Source organism: Sander lucioperca, chromosome 6, assembly GCF_008315115.2.
Source record: "Sander lucioperca isolate FBNREF2018 chromosome 6, SLUC_FBN_1.2, whole genome shotgun sequence".
In the NCBI taxonomy this organism is placed as follows: domain Eukaryota; kingdom Metazoa; phylum Chordata; class Actinopteri; order Perciformes; family Percidae; genus Sander; species Sander lucioperca.
In genome coordinates this window covers 11,597,798-11,613,146 of record NC_050178.1, presented here as the reverse complement: position 1 = coordinate 11,613,146, position 15,349 = coordinate 11,597,798, and the positions used below count along the sequence as shown (strand labels likewise).

The 15,349-nt window shown below is 41.5% G+C and overlaps 1 protein-coding gene across 17 annotated transcripts in view; it reads right to left on the bottom strand.

Annotated features, from left to right (window-relative positions):
* The window catches only part of nav1b (neuron navigator 1b), a 75,614-nt gene that overhangs the window by 10,965 nt on the left and 49,300 nt on the right, over nt 1–15,349 (bottom strand). For 5 of the 17 annotated variants that reach the window (XM_036001876.1, XM_036001875.1, XM_036001878.1 and 2 more), the window contains 17 exons: nt 14,567–14,717; nt 13,124–13,424; nt 11,227–11,977; nt 10,263–10,679; nt 9,596–9,637; nt 9,357–9,514; nt 7,159–7,332; nt 6,543–6,595; nt 6,044–6,067; nt 5,451–5,528; nt 3,509–3,517; nt 2,057–2,140; nt 1,793–1,858; nt 1,517–1,628; nt 1,265–1,404; nt 626–634; nt 179–357 (listed from right to left, as the gene is read on the bottom strand). In XM_036001876.1, coding sequence (XP_035857769.1) covers nt 179–357; nt 626–634; nt 1,265–1,404; nt 1,517–1,628; nt 1,793–1,858; nt 2,057–2,140; nt 3,509–3,517; nt 5,451–5,528; nt 6,044–6,067; nt 6,543–6,595; nt 7,159–7,332; nt 9,357–9,514; nt 9,596–9,637; nt 10,263–10,679; nt 11,227–11,977; nt 13,124–13,424; nt 14,567–14,717 — 2,748 coding nt within the window. The remainder of the gene's footprint in view (nt 1–178; nt 358–625; nt 635–1,264; nt 1,405–1,516; nt 1,629–1,792; nt 1,859–2,056; nt 2,141–3,508; nt 3,518–5,450; nt 5,529–6,043; nt 6,068–6,542; nt 6,596–7,158; nt 7,333–9,356; nt 9,515–9,595; nt 9,638–10,262; nt 10,680–11,226; nt 11,978–13,123; nt 13,425–14,566; nt 14,718–15,349) is intronic. The other 12 variants (XM_036001884.1, XM_036001885.1, XM_036001891.1 and 9 more) reach the window with 9 other exon arrangements.

Genomic DNA, 15,349 nt, shown 5'->3' with positions numbered 1-15,349 from the left:
TCTTAAAATTAAACACAAATACAGCAACATATATGTGCAGACAGCATAGTCTTGTAATGATCTACTGTGTATCCACATCCATTTTTGACAATGATAGCTAACGTATTATGTTATAACACGATATGTTGGCATTTACTGAACTTTCTAGTTTAAGAGATTATTGCAGGGAGAAGTTTACCCTGATGATGATGTAGAGGCTGATGATTTCATTGACAATGGAGGGTTGTTTCCACCATGGTGAACTTTGGGGGAGGAAGGTGCAGAGGATTCTGGGGTGGAAATTTCCTCAATGTCAGCATACGGCCCTGACGGCTTAGAGCCCTTCTTACTAAAGGCCTTGTTAAAGGAGCTGCGTAACTGTACAGAGAAGAAATATGAGACTGAAATAAATAACATTACAATTAACAAGCAATTCTTAAAAGCACTTTGCGTTGACTCTCTCTCTCTCATATACCTTTAACAGTTTAATATGATCAAACACTGTACAAAGTGATTCAAAGTAAATCAAGAAAGACACAGACAACAGAACGTTTCCAAAGGTTTCACAAGTATGTCTCATAAAGTGCATGCAGACTGGAGAAGGGGAGGGGGTTCAGGGTTTATTTACCGTAGCAACATCACTTACCTCAAAGACCTAAAATAAAAAAGCAGGGCAGCATGAGGGAGAGACCAGAGTCATACTTAATAACAGATTTGGAACAAGATAGGACGAGAATGACACACACGCACACGCATGCAGGAAAACAAAATAGAGCAGCTGACTGACTTCTATTATTTTTTGGGATCAAATATAACATATATCAGATCAAATAAACAATAAAAACTGATAATAGCGCCACAGCTCATCTACACACTAGGCCAATATAACTATCATTTTAAAACGTATTTATAATTTGTAATCCTTTATCAGATATTTTTCAAATTTGTATTTTACCTGTTATTCTTTATTTCACACTAGCCTTTTTAGCACCCTGCATTTCACTGCACACATTGTACACTATGAGCAAATAAATCCTTGTATCTTAAATCTTGAAATTTGATAAGAACAACTATCACTAAATGTGCTCAAAGTTTGATGAATTTGACATTGATGAGATAACCTGACCAATTACAAACCCAGACAAGCTGAATGGTTCAATTCAATAGCTTTCACCCCTTTCTCTAATGAACTGAAGAAAACATCTGATTCATAAACCACTGTAAAATCAGAACAGTATTTCTAATCAGTGGGACCTCTAGATTCTGCCTGTGTGCGCTCTCTCACCCAGCCCTTTTTCTTCTTCTTCTTGGCCTCCTGCTCTTTGAGACTACCCAGACTAGAGTGGCTGGAGTGGCTGGTGTGGCTGGTGTTACTGGTGAGGCTGGAGATGCTTTCTGAGGAGTTCTGGCGTTTGATCAGCAGTTCTACATTCCAGGAGGAAAAAAAAAAAAAGAGCATACTGAATATCGGGAGGGGAAGCTTTTTAAAAGACTTTGCATGTGTCTGGTTTTTGTACATCCCCGGCACATTCTGTACCTTTAGGTGTGATGTCCGGATTACTGAGGGCCCCCTGAATTATTTCTTGGGCCTCTGTGTTTTTGACCCTCAGAACCTCGATGGTATCCTTCAGCTCAGTGAGCTCAGAGTCCTGAAAAAGGAAAATATCAACATGTGTTCATACTAGCTTACAGTCTGGTAACTGAACCAACATTCTTCTAAACCGAGGATTGTGTAATGTCTATCTGCTTCAAACACGGATGACGGGGTTGTGTTCAATGGCTGATGACAAAATGGAAATCCTGCTATACGAACCTTTGACCCACAACTCATTTCCAGGACAACTATGTCCTCTGGTAGCTTCTCTTTCACTGACGGGATCTAACATAAAGCAGTTCAACCATGATCAGTCTAATGTTTCATCATCATCATCATCATGTATTTGTTGTGTACAGTATGTAGTGACACTATTTCTTTAGAATGATATTCATGGCTTGTTTCCTTAAGTGTCACAGTTAAATAATAAATGCAAACTGCCACACATGTCACAGGAACAGTCAATGGCATCATGATAGATACCTTTTGCTCCGAGGAGACCGACAGGGTCTGCAGGCGTGCCGTCATCAGCGCCAAACTCTGCTCAAATGCCGCTACCAGATTAGCCTTTAAAAGGAAGACACAGAGGTAGAAGGAGGCAGAGAGAGAGAGAGAGAGAGAGAGTGGGGGGGTTGAGACAGCAGACAGGTATGAGTCACTGGCTGCATGGAATCGGTCTGCAACCTCACAAGCAAATGGCTTTCTCCTTCTGCTGGCAGAGGAGGGAGGGGATGGAGTAGTGGACAGCTGTGGATGATGTCAGAGATGAAAGAGGACGTTAGGGTAATGGTGGTGAGGGAGGAAAGCGATGCTGCGCTGAGGGAAAAACCTGGTCAACCTCAAGTAGCATGTTTAACATTTAGGCTAGGATGTCTCGCACTATTTCTGCCTGATGATGGAGAGAACGATTAGAAATCTTCTAAAAGCCATGGCTGACACCATCGTAATGAATATGTTAAGAAATAAAGACAAATTCTACATGATGGTTTGTTGGAATGATGGTTCAGATAGTCCTCTTTTAGCTGCTTTATTTTTTTTGGGTTTAGTTTCCTATTTTGGTTTGATAGTTTCTAGGTCTGAAAGCACATTATGTGGTGGGTCTGGGTGTATTCCCTTCTTTTGTTAAATATGGCCAGCCATTCATTCCCTTCATTATTTCTTTTTGTAGGTAACTTGCTATGGTATTTCTTTACACTGTAGTCGTTGAATCTGTTTGAATGATGTTATTGACCTAGTAAAAGCAAGCCTTTCAGGGGGTTGTCACAGTCTTAACAACTCAATAGAAAATGCAATCAGCTATTCACCTTTTCCTATCAGCAGCATACCTCCACGTGGCGGCTTTAAAGTGTGTTAAATCACCTGAAAGTCCTATGTCCAGTTTGTTTAACTGCATTTCTCTCTAATGTCTATAAGTTGTATCCCAAAGGTTCATATTTGTGGTGTCTTTTTAGCCTTTAAATCTAAGAAAACTATCAGGAATTGTCAGAAATTGGTGCTGAGAAAAATAGTTGGTAAATTAATTTATCATTTACAAAAAAAGAATAGATAATCATTTTGATAATCGTTTGAGGAATTTATAAAGCAAATATGCCAAATGTGCTGTTTTTCGCAGCAGATCCTCAGATAGAGTATGATTGTAAAATGACTGTAAAAAAACTGTTGGTCAGACAAAACAAGTGATATAAAGACACCAGCTTGGTTCTGACATTTCAGACACTAAATGAATTGAATTGAAATAATAGTCAACAGATTAATAGATCATTGAAAGAAAATTAATAATTAGTTGCCAACATGTCAACATGCTTCAAGGTTGGTGATGAGGTCAGCTGTTCCACGCAACGAGCCCAACAGAGAGGTCGGATGACAGCAACTCGTCAGCTTGACGTCCACTCACAATCATGCAGAGAGCTCTCTGGAAGCAACAGTCCAACAAACCTGGCCTAGCTGCTACACCCAGCATCCAAAGGTGCGGGTCAGCGGGAGGCAGGCAGGGGCAAGCAGCGAGTCCAGCAGTCAATACGTCCAAGAACGTAAAAGAGAGGGACAGTGGCGTTAGGCGTGGGATCAAACTTATTATATAGTAAAAACATAAACAGTCACTTAGTACAGTGGTTCTCAAACTTTTTTCAATAATGTACCCCCCTTTGAAATATTTTTTTAGCCAAAAGTGTGTGCAAAGCATTTTTGGTAGAAAAAAAAGGCTATATAAAGAGGTACATTACCGCTCTGCACCATTAGTGTCTGATTTACTTAACAAGCTTGTAACTGAAACACACTTAAATGTTCCTTCAAATGTTTAAAATTTTAAATTAATTTTGTGAATTATGCATGACTGATATATTTGAAATTAACATTTCAAAAAGGAATCTCACGTACCCCCTGCAGTACTCCAAAGTACCCTAGGGGTACACGGACCCCCATTTGAGAAACACTGACTTAGTATGTTCAAAATACCCAGGTTAGTTGATAGTTCAGCAACGGCAGTGGGTTAAATGTGCAATAGGAGACTGTAGTTCATACTGGTTGTCTATTAGATCAGGATCAGTGGTGAGGTGGTGTTAAAGTAAAAGTTGAGTGTGATGGAAAAAGCCAGACTCAAGCATTTAGAAGCTGCAGGGTGAGAAGAAGCAGGCGCCCAATTTCTTTCAGCTGGTTCAATCAGTTAAAAGCAAGTTAACGGTTAAGGTTAAAAGGGTGTCTATCAAGATCGCAGAGCTGAAGGATTATAGCAACAGTGGAAAGATGTGAGTGGCAGAAGGAGAACTGGAAATATGGCATGTCTGCAGTAAGACCAAAGTTGTCTAGTGGTTAGGGAGCTAACCATAAACCGCAACTGGGGACCTTTTTTTGTATGTTGCTTTCCCTTCATTTACGGTCATCATCCTACTCTCAGTCAGCTATCAAATAAAGGCATAAAATGCTCAAAAATATAATTCAAAAAAGCTTGTGTTGGGTAGGTTGGTAGATCCTAGATATGTTGCGACTGATTGTCCTCCCTGCAAGTCAGACCGAGGCCAGAGGAATGCCTCAACATCCAGAGTCATCTAAGTGATCCTCTTTATTGAAGTGAGCGGGGATTCACACCATATCTTCCCCACATCTCACCCTCACACAAAATGCAGGGCAGATATTAGATGCACCTGTAAAAAGGGGTTTCTGTATCTCAGTTAGTTGTGGGGTACAAACTCAATGGTTGGGTCCGACATTCCATACTAACATGCTATTTAGTAGGCTAAAACAGTTGAGATTTTTTAGTATGTCCGAAATCTTAGTATGAAACCAATAGTATGTGAATTGCATACTATTTCCGATGAAATACTACAGTGGGCAAACACTGGACACTACGCCGGCATAAGTATCCCACAATGCAATGCGTAGTAACGACGTTACAGTAAACGTTTATAACAGACAAACGGACAGCAACCAAGGCAGCTCTGGAACGTCAATAACGCTCTAATTTACATTTCTGCATATTGAAACAACTGTTAGTCTAGTTATTTACTTATTTCAGTAATTTAAGCATTATCTGGCATTGCCGCTAAAGCTGAGATTGGCAGGGGTTACCATGGTTACGCGTCTCCAACGGCAAGGAGGTTCTCAGGAAGTGACGCTGAAAATGACAGCTTAGTGTGTCCGAAAAGATACACACTACTGTTTAGTTACACAAAAGTATGTTGAACGATAGTATCCATATTGAGTATGTAGTGCAGAGTATGCGATTTCAGACACAACCAATGACTTAGAGGAGGTGTCATCTACGTTTTGAATTGATCATATTCTGATAAAAGTTCTGGCATGCATCCAACACACAAACAAATTAGCTTACCAAAAGATGCCAAAAGGGAATCTTAAAAAAAAACATATATATCATACATACATTGGCACTAAGCTGCATGGTCAAGTCGGCAACCTTTTCCTGGGAAGACTCCAGCTCTCGCCTTAACTTGCGGATTTGCTGTGGACAAATTGAAAAGTAAGCCCCAGTAGTATGGACAATATAGTATACAATATCTTGGACAAAAGGCCAGAAGTGTTAATAAAGTTTTGATTATGATAATGCCGCAACTGAATGTGTTGTTTTGTTTGGTTAGCTAAATAAAGAATATGCAAACAACCAAATATGAAAGACACCGACATGACAATGGGTAAATACACTCCAAACCATAGAAAATGTTTAATCAAGGGATGACAGTGGATTTGAGCACTTTTCTCATGCACTGGGAATTGTATGAGGTCTGAGAATGTCTTTACTAAATGTTAGCAGGTGGTGCTGATGGATAAAGAGTATCAGGGATAAAACTAAAAGAAATGAGTTATGAGATCCTGAGTTAAGAGATCTGTGGTCACAGACTTCACTGAGCACTGTTAACATCATCTGGTGAATGGACCTGTTTCAACAGGAAAGGACTGACAGATGATGCAGAGAAAAGGCACAATGTGAGTTGAAGAGTCATGGCACGTTGGCCTTACCTCCCCTTGTATCCTCTCCTCATTCTAAAGTAGGCATTGTGAAAGCAAATGAACAATAAAGAAGGATAGGGTAGAGCGTTAACTTCAGGGGCAGTTACCAAAACTACTTATCCACAGTAAAAGGGACATCACTGAAGTTTTATGGAGACGGCTATGTTGGAATACACAGTTGAAATAGGTACCGAATAATTTCCCAGTCACAGAATGCAATACAAGGTCACTAAGAGGTTTATAACCAACTAGGGAAGACTGTAAGGTCACTTAATATAATGCATGCAAGGTTCCCCTGCATGCTAAAAAAGTCCAAAAGTCCATGAATCATTATGAATAAAGCAATTTTCCTGTATTGGAAACAACGATTCTATGCTGTACAAGCTTTCCTAAATGATCGCTTTGCTTCTTGAAGACACAGGACAGTGTGTAAACGGTAGTCACAAAGCATTAAACTCCAGCAAAAGTAAAGTAGGATTGGACTGTACATATGACTGTATCTACTCACCGAGGAATAGTTGGATGAAGCATTGGACGCCAAAGAGAGCACGGAGCCATGCACTGAAACAGACAAGGTGGAGATTTGACTTAATATTAAAAGTAACTTTTATTTAAGGCGATTTACTAGGTTGCCCAAGTACTTAAGAAATGCTAGTAATCCGTGATGTCGCAAATAAATAACTAAAGCGATGCATAAATTAAATCGCTGTTACTAATGACAACCCTTAAGGCAATGAAATATATCACACTCAGTCACACAATTAAAACATATCAATAACAGGCACATAAGAGTTTGATGTAAGCCTTCGTTATCGCATTGAAATACATTAAGAACTTGGAGCTAGTGGTCGAGTGTGTATAAAAACGCCTGCAAATTATCTGAGAGTGACAGCATGACAACAAATTATTGGTGGAAGGTCTCCTGTTTTGTTTACATTTGGACCACAGCTAGTGCCTATAACTCCTTACATAACTTACTATTAATGTAAAATGAAGGCACCAAGACTCCTGTTCTGACATTTTGATTAATAGTATGTGTGCTGTAGGAGCGGACAGCTTTGTTTCATTTGAGGCAATGCAGGGCGACTCCCCTGCAGAGGGGCCGGCTGATCGAGCAGGCTTACCATCATCTCCGGGTTCACGGAAAGACCCGCACCGCATCATGCTTTTTGGCCGGTCAGCCAGGGACATACTGCTGCCCAGGGGGGAGGATCCATAGAGATCGCAGGCTGACTCACTAGGTGGGCCTATGCTGTTAGAGCGAGATATCCTCGGGCTGCCACTAGTAATTGGGGCAACTATAGACATAAAAGAGAGATGTTTGGAAAGACAGTAAGTGACACAGATAAAACTGTAGGACGCAGTTCTGTAGAGAAGTAGAGAAGCACACACACACACACCAGAGATGGGGACTTGAGTCTGAGACTCGGACTGGAGTCGCACTTAAGTCGCACAAACAGCTGACTTCAGACTTGACTTGCGACTCGACCCAAAAGACTTCAGACTTGACTTGGACTCGAGCTTCGAGACTCGTCAACAACCTGTTTTCATACAATTATTGCTTTTTAAATCTAAATGTATTAATGTATTTTTATTTTCTTTTATTGGCGCATATACGGGGAAACGTATGACGAGCTGTATGTCCCCTGCCCTTTGCCATAATGTGCAACGTAACGCATGTGCCTATGTGTGCGGTACATATCAAAAAATGCATTGCAGATGGCGGCACCAAGTCCTCCTGGAGTTGTGCCTTTTGTCATTAGTTTTGCTTTCAATAACTTGGTAAACAGTGGCAATAAGCGAGCAGCTACACGCAAGGTGTGTGGCACCAAGATAAATGATGCCGGATCAACGTCGTCGGACTTCATCAGGCGTCTCAAACACATCCAAATAGGTCAGTCACTCACACACTAATGTGAAAGAGACGTTACATTTAGCATATATCGTCACAGGTAATAAGCTAACCATCACAAAGTGTTGTGCTAATGCTGGGAAAAGGCAAATAGTATCTTTATAGTTAGTAGTCGCTGAGGCTAAGAAATCCATGGTGCACAGGAGGTGGGACGCACGGATCCATCTCCCCAGAAATAAACGCTGTGTTGGGTGGGAAAACTCATGTGATGCGTAATTGATCCCGTGGATGATTTGTAAGATATTAAGTGAACAAGGTGTACCCGGTCCACCAAACACTGGGCAGTCTTGACTGTCTTAATTCTGCACATATTTCTGTTACTGTAGTCCTATTTACTATTTCATTATTTCATCCATGCATGGCGCAGCGGATCCGTGCGCACTGTCACCTGCTGTGGAGACGCTGGCCTCACTAACCTCTCCTCCTCTGAGTCGGGTCTCCCTCGCGCTGGACTCAGTTTCACTGAGCGTACTAACATTTAGAAAATAAATGGCATTACATCAGTGAGTTCAAACTGCTTATTGTGTGTAATTTGGACTGACACTGAGATGCATGTTGTTCTGTAACTGGTGTGGTGCTGCCACTATTCTCTTGATTTCCACTTCGACATTTTTTTGAGTGAAAGAGACATTACATTTAGCACATATCACAGGTAACAAGCTAACCATTGCAAAGTGTTGTGCTAATGCTGGGAACATGCAAATTGTATCTTTATAGTTGTATCCATATGATGTGACAGCTACAGGACATGCTTTGAATTCATAAGATTTAACAATACAGTGTTAGGGACAGATCAGATGGCCAGAGACTTGAGACTGGACTTGGACTCATGGCAAAAGACTTGAGACTTGACTTGAACTTGCCCCTCAAAGACTTGAGACTTGACTTGGACTTGCAAAAAATGACTTGTGAACATCTCTGACACACACACACACACACACACACACACACACACACACACAATCTAGGTATAGCACCCTTATTCTGACGACTCAGAGAAAGGCAACACCACGGTCACCACGGTTCCACAACAGTCAAAGAGATAAAAATAGCCTGACATGACCCTCCATCTCCAGCATATTTCAGACTTTAACTCAAGTCCTTTTCTTTTCTTATCCTATCTTGAATAAGTGCTGATGCGACATAGTAATATTCAGCATATTGAAATCTGACACCATAATAATTTGCCATCACTTGATGGTTCAGGCATGACTGGATCCATTTATTGACAACTTGTGTCAACATCTCTTAACTGTAAAACTATGCCGGACTTTCCTCTCCGTATGAACTTAATATCCCTGTCCTTAATAATAAGATGGATGGCTTATCAAAGACCTCATTAGTTACAAAGCTCAAACAGTGAGTGTTTTTAGAACTTGGCAGCCAAATGGAGCAATGGAGCAGACTCACCCACGTTGGTGAGGGGAGCCTTGCCGGAGGAGGGGTGGAGAGGGCGGGTGGGAGAAGGCAGCTGAGGGGGGCTATCGCTCTCTGTCATGCTGACTATGGTGTGGGAGTGGCGCCTTCCAGGTTTGCCGTCACTGTCTGACAGGCTTGAGTCATAGCGTCTGAGAAAAGAAAAGTCATTTTAACTCCAAACAATGAAGATATAGCACAATGTGAGCTTTCAAATAGATGCTTGGACGTACTCTAATCCTTTCTTCGGCAAGGTATTTCTGTCTGTTTGCAAGCTGTAAAGAAGAGAATAAAAACATTATTCGTAGAGGATAAACATAGTGAATAATTCTTCTCAGAGCCTTACATAAACACTATCATTAATTTATTCATCTTAAGTTTTGTCATAGGACCTGCATAACACCCGGATAAGACATATCAAGGGTTTATCTTCTAATACATTTTGTCCATCTGTCCCATATGGCACACTGGGCACTTTCATTAACACAGCGTGGGATTGGCTTAAAGTAAACATTTTTTGGCAGGAAATACTTCAGACCATCTCCACCTTGACAGACAGGCACCTTGAAATGTTCTGATAGATCCAGCCCTCCATCTTCTAAATGACAACTCAGACTTTCTGTTCCCGGAAAAGGCACATACAATATGGTGGGCTGGTATGTCTGCTGCCAAGAAACTTATAGCCCAATGTTGGATGTCTTCACACTGAAACAGTGGTCCAACTGCCTACTGGACATTTTGTTCAGATGCTGGGATAAATGCAGACTTCTTCTAGTATTGGTTGATAGGAAAATGTGGCATTGAAAGGCTTTTTACTCAAATAACTAATTTTCTTTCAATTGTCTTTCTATTTACACCTCTGATACCTCAATGCTAGATATTTCTCGAGATGAGACATACCTATCTGTGAGGTTGAGGGATGTCCTGCTTCCGGCTCCCCAGGTTCCCGTACCTCTCTCTTCCTTGTCATGCATCTCAGTTCTGACAAACCTCGCACTGGAAGCCACGCTCATCTGGAGGGGCAGAGACTCCATGCTGCGGTGCATGCCAGACAGCTTGGGGTAGAGCAGCGGTGATCCGCTCAGACTCAGGCTTTCACTGGTGTAGGAGCTGGGGGAATTGATGTGGAGCACAGGCGCTGGGCTGGGGGTGAGGCGGGATGAGGTGTGGGAACCAGCCAAGTCCTGCAGCTTGGAATACGGGGGGACTTTGGGCGGGAGGTCGTGGATGGTCACACAGGAGTCAAGACTGTTGAAGTTCATCTTGTCCATGTGAGCCAAGCTGGTTGGACGACCCAGAGACTTAGTGTTCAGCATCCTAGGGATCAGTCATAAAAAAAAGATGATGAAATATAGAAACTCGGCGGATGATGTGTATTCACTTCAGTTCATTTTCTAACTTCTCTACGTTCAGCCATTTATAGCCAGGCAGATAGTAGTGGTTGTATTTGCCAAGGTTTTGAGAATTCTGCCTCTAAATTTCAACAGCAACATTAACCCATAAAAACATTGTTCCTATTACTGTAAAATTACTCAAAGGTGTAGAGTCTAAACGGTTTATAGTGAGGTCTGTGGATTGTAGAGTAACTAAGACACTGTTTGTGGAAAGAGATATTGCTATTGAATTTTTCAAAATGTGATTTTTTTGAATCCTGTAGGTCTATCGTGGTGGTGTATTAGGATGAAGCAGAGATCCTGAGCATATAAAACCAACATTTCTGTACCTGCATAGCTAGATACAACTAGAGAATACAAATTATGGAAAAGTAAGATCTCTAGATGCCACTAGAGGTCAGAAATATCTTAGTTTTTTTGTGTGTAATTTTGGTAAACCAACCCTTTAAAGTAATACTTAAATGAGACACCTTGGTGTGGTGGGTGATGACAGTTCAGGGTATTTGCTGCTGCCGGTCCGTCTCAGGCCGTGCAGTTTCACAGTGGACTCTCCTGTGGACTGAGTCTCTCCTTTCAGAGAACCACAGTCTACGTCGGCACCCACAGCCTTGGCTTTGGCTCTCTCCTTCTCCTTCTCTCGGTCTGTCATGTTCACCGGGCCTGTGCTCGTTCTGTTAGACATCTTACTGCCGCAGCTGCTGGGCTCTTTAATCTTGGGGCCTGTGGAGGCCATGGGCACAGGTTTCAAACTCAACAGACTGGGGTCAATGGTACCGCTGACAGGCCGAGGTGCAGGGCGACCGATCACACTGAGTGTGCTCGATTTCGCCGGTCGAGGCAGGCTGCGGTACTGAATACTGTTTCGGGCGTTGGGCCCCAAGAAGCTCTGCTCACTGCTGGCATCAAAACTGTTCTTTCGACCCGACGGTGTACCTCCTGCCACAGGCTTAACAGGGATACCAGAGGACTTGGGGGTTTTCCCCACAGTAGCAGAGCCACTGGAGATGGTGGTGCCCCCTGCTGTCATAACAGTGGCGGTACCGGTGGCCGTTGGTTGTTTCTTGTAGCCAAAGGAGGCTCCAGCTGTGGGTTTAACTAAACCTGACGGGGGCTTGCGGTGCTCTCCGTGATGATCCCTGCCAGCGTCTGAACGAGACCGTTGTAGACCAGCAGTTTTGAGGGAAATCCTGGATTTATCCAGTGGCTTCTCACTTTTAGGTGCTACATAAAGAAAGATATTGTATAGTTGAATAACACCATTATGGCAATTTAAATAACAATTACATGTCTTTAAATGAAAGCAGCAAGAATGTTTGGTCTGCTCGGTTTGTCCGGTTGCCACCATGACCTGACTCAAAAACAGAAGGATAGATGATAAATGGATGGACAGACTGAATGGGTTGATGGGCCAGTAGAACCAGTAATTTGGGGCTAACAAAAATGAAAACAACCCCACTCAAATAACTGGAACCAAAATGGATAACCAGCACCATCATACATCATTTCTCTTTAACTAGACACCTTCACATAAAAGAAAATGTACATATCCTTCCAGCCACTACAGCTGAGATAAAATATTAGCAAGAAACATCTGTATTTACTGTGCTTAGAGAGCATTTATGTGTCCAGGACGTCAAATGTGACCTACGAACTGATACTAAAAAGGGTCTTACTTTTTTTTTTTTTTTACCATATCATAAAGATATATCCAAGTGATATAATCAATCAAAATCTAATCTGTATGGATCATTAAAGTGAAAGAACAGATCTGGCAAACATGTGGAGATTAAAGGATAAAGAACTCTTTTTTTTTCCCCTGCAAAACTGCAGCCAACATACATACAATCCGGTCTAATGTTAATCGCTTGTGTTTGAAGCTTAATTTTAGCTTTAGCTGAGGAAATTAAAAAGAAAGGCCAAGAAATCTTGGTATTGGAACTCAATTTTAACCTATCATTTAATCATGGCATGTTTTGTCGGAGATTAAATAAATTTAGTTGCTGCCGATGGCAGACACAGTGTCTCTGCAGACATGTACAGTAACCGGCTTTTAGATAATTGCCAAAACATGGTTCTGGGCTTTAAGCTGCAGCTTTTAAACATTTTTTTTTTTTTTCCACAAATCAAAACCTTGCTTCCGCTAAGGGGGACACTTCTGTATTCATCTTGACACTAAGCAGATATCTGCCTTGGCTGCTCTACAAACAAAAAATGTCTGTTTTTTACATTTGGATACAGCATAGAAAGAGATAATGGATGACATAGATTTAGAAGTTGGAAGAGATAAAGGAGAGGAATAGTAGAGAAGAGAAGAGGCTGATAAAAAGAGACAGAGATGAAAAGTGAGAATATACTATTAGATCTCACCTGCAACTTTTAACGTGCTCTGAGAAGTATGGGTTATGGGGGAGGTCACGCCTATAGGAGGATTACGACCCTTCTTGAAACTTCCTGGATGACCCAAGCTTTGAGGCTTCCTCAGTTCTCCTTTACACCCTGTATCGTCACTAAGGCTTGGAGGCTTCTTTCTCCACTTGCTTGGGGTCTCCGTCTTGAGACTCCCCGTGTCGTAGCTGCAACTATCAAGCTTGTGGACGGTTTTGCCATCCTCGCTGTACCAAGAAAGTCCACTTTCCACCAGGGAACGCTTCTCTGCATCAGTGCGGAGCTGCAGAGAGAGGAGAAGGGAAGAGGCACAGTGTGGGTAACCATCAGACAGGGTCTGTGTTATCTAAGGAATTGAATGTTCTCTGTAATCTTTGTTTCATCTCAGCTGCATTCCAGTGGGAAGAAGGGAGACATAGACTGCTATGCCCCAAGCAGATTAAAAAAAACCTTAGAGGAAGACAAAGGAGGGGAAAAAAAGAATAAGAAAAAAAACGTGTTTATGGATTTAACACTTTTAGAGAAGAATTAACACAAAGAATATTACAGAAAATGTAAGAATAGAGGAGAGCTTGAGCCTTTATTTTTTGTAATGTAAGACAACTCCACTGTAATAGAAAAACTATCATGTGGGGCGTTGAGGAGGTGGCACTGAGAACAAATTTGGGCATGCTGCTTCTTGGCACCCTATTAATGTAATATAGAGCGACAGATGGCTCATTGAGGAGCACTAATGTTCATTCCTCCCTCGTGAGCATTCTGTAAGTAAGCAAAAAGACGAAATGTTTATCTGTGTAAAAGGTAGAAACCACTACCACTTACCGAAGGTGAACATGAAACAAGTTTGATCAAATTTAAAGATTCCGTCCAGACATATTTTAACATTTTACATTATTTGAAGAAAAAAAAGTTCATTTACCTTGTTGAAACTTCTTGAAATGACATCTACTTCTTCTCCATTATTGAAAAATTATAAATATTTGTCACTAAATCGTACCCTTAAATGCATGTCTTAAAGTTTAAGGTGAGCACAGAGAAATGTTCCACCTTCAGATAAACCTCAAAACTGCCTCCTAGTGTGAAACTCTGCACATACATCATTCTGCACAGTGCAGGTCAAACATCCAAGTGAAGTAACAATAAGAGAGAACAGAGATTCTTTTGCAGTTTTAAAGATCGAGATGCTCTTCGGTTTCAATTTAAAGACTGATGTGAGGTCTGTGGTGCCTTTTTGTTTGTGGCCTTGTCAAAACAAAGAACCTGCATTTAACACACAATACAAAGCAAATCACAGAGTGAAGCATTGAAAAAATTAAGTAAAAAGGCCTGGGTGGCAAACTTTAGCACTGCTTTCACAAAAAAAAAGCAAGATAAAATGAAAGCCAAACACTGTCACAGATAGTTAGGTAGAGTATTTCAGCTCACCATAGCAGAAGAGTTGCGTCTGGATCCCAGGGGTGTGGTCGGGAGGGAGTTAAGGGAGGAGCTGACGTTGAACTCCTCTGAACTGAGGTTCTCCGAGCCATCGCCCTCACCGTCGCTGAGCCCACTGCTGATGGAGCTGCTCTCATCCCAACTGAAACAAGACGGCATGACCGCTTAACAAAAATGCCATTATCAAGTAAATGGCAAACATATGAATCAATGTACAACGTAGATAAAGCAGGGAGTAGGGAGAAACGGCTGGCAGCAACAGCGATATGTCCATCTGTCTGCAGTAAGCTGTCTCCGGAGGTGGCCAAATGCTCAGACTAGCAGGTAATTCCAACATGGCTGCAGCTGCTTTGATTCAACTAATCCATCTGAACATCCAGACCATATGGTGACCAAAGCTTCAACAGCGGAGCTTTCAGTTTTAATGAAATAAAGTAGGAGTTCATTATCCCTTATTGTCGCTGCCATGTATTTGCTCCAAAACGTTTTTAAATCATTTTCTGGTATTTGTATATAGCTTTGATTACGGCGCCAGAGGTTGTAAACTTTTTCATTAATTTTGAAGAATCCAGAATCTGTGGCTCAATCTAATCCATGCATGTGTTTGGAACTTTCTTCAGCCAATACAATTTACCATTCACAAACTTTACAAAGGGGAATGAATGAAGCTTTTAGCAAACCACTAAAGCTTATTTTGGGAACTCATAGCTGCATAACTAGCAGTTGCAATAAAATGGTCAGTTTGGACATTTCATTTTAAGATTCTTTTTTTTT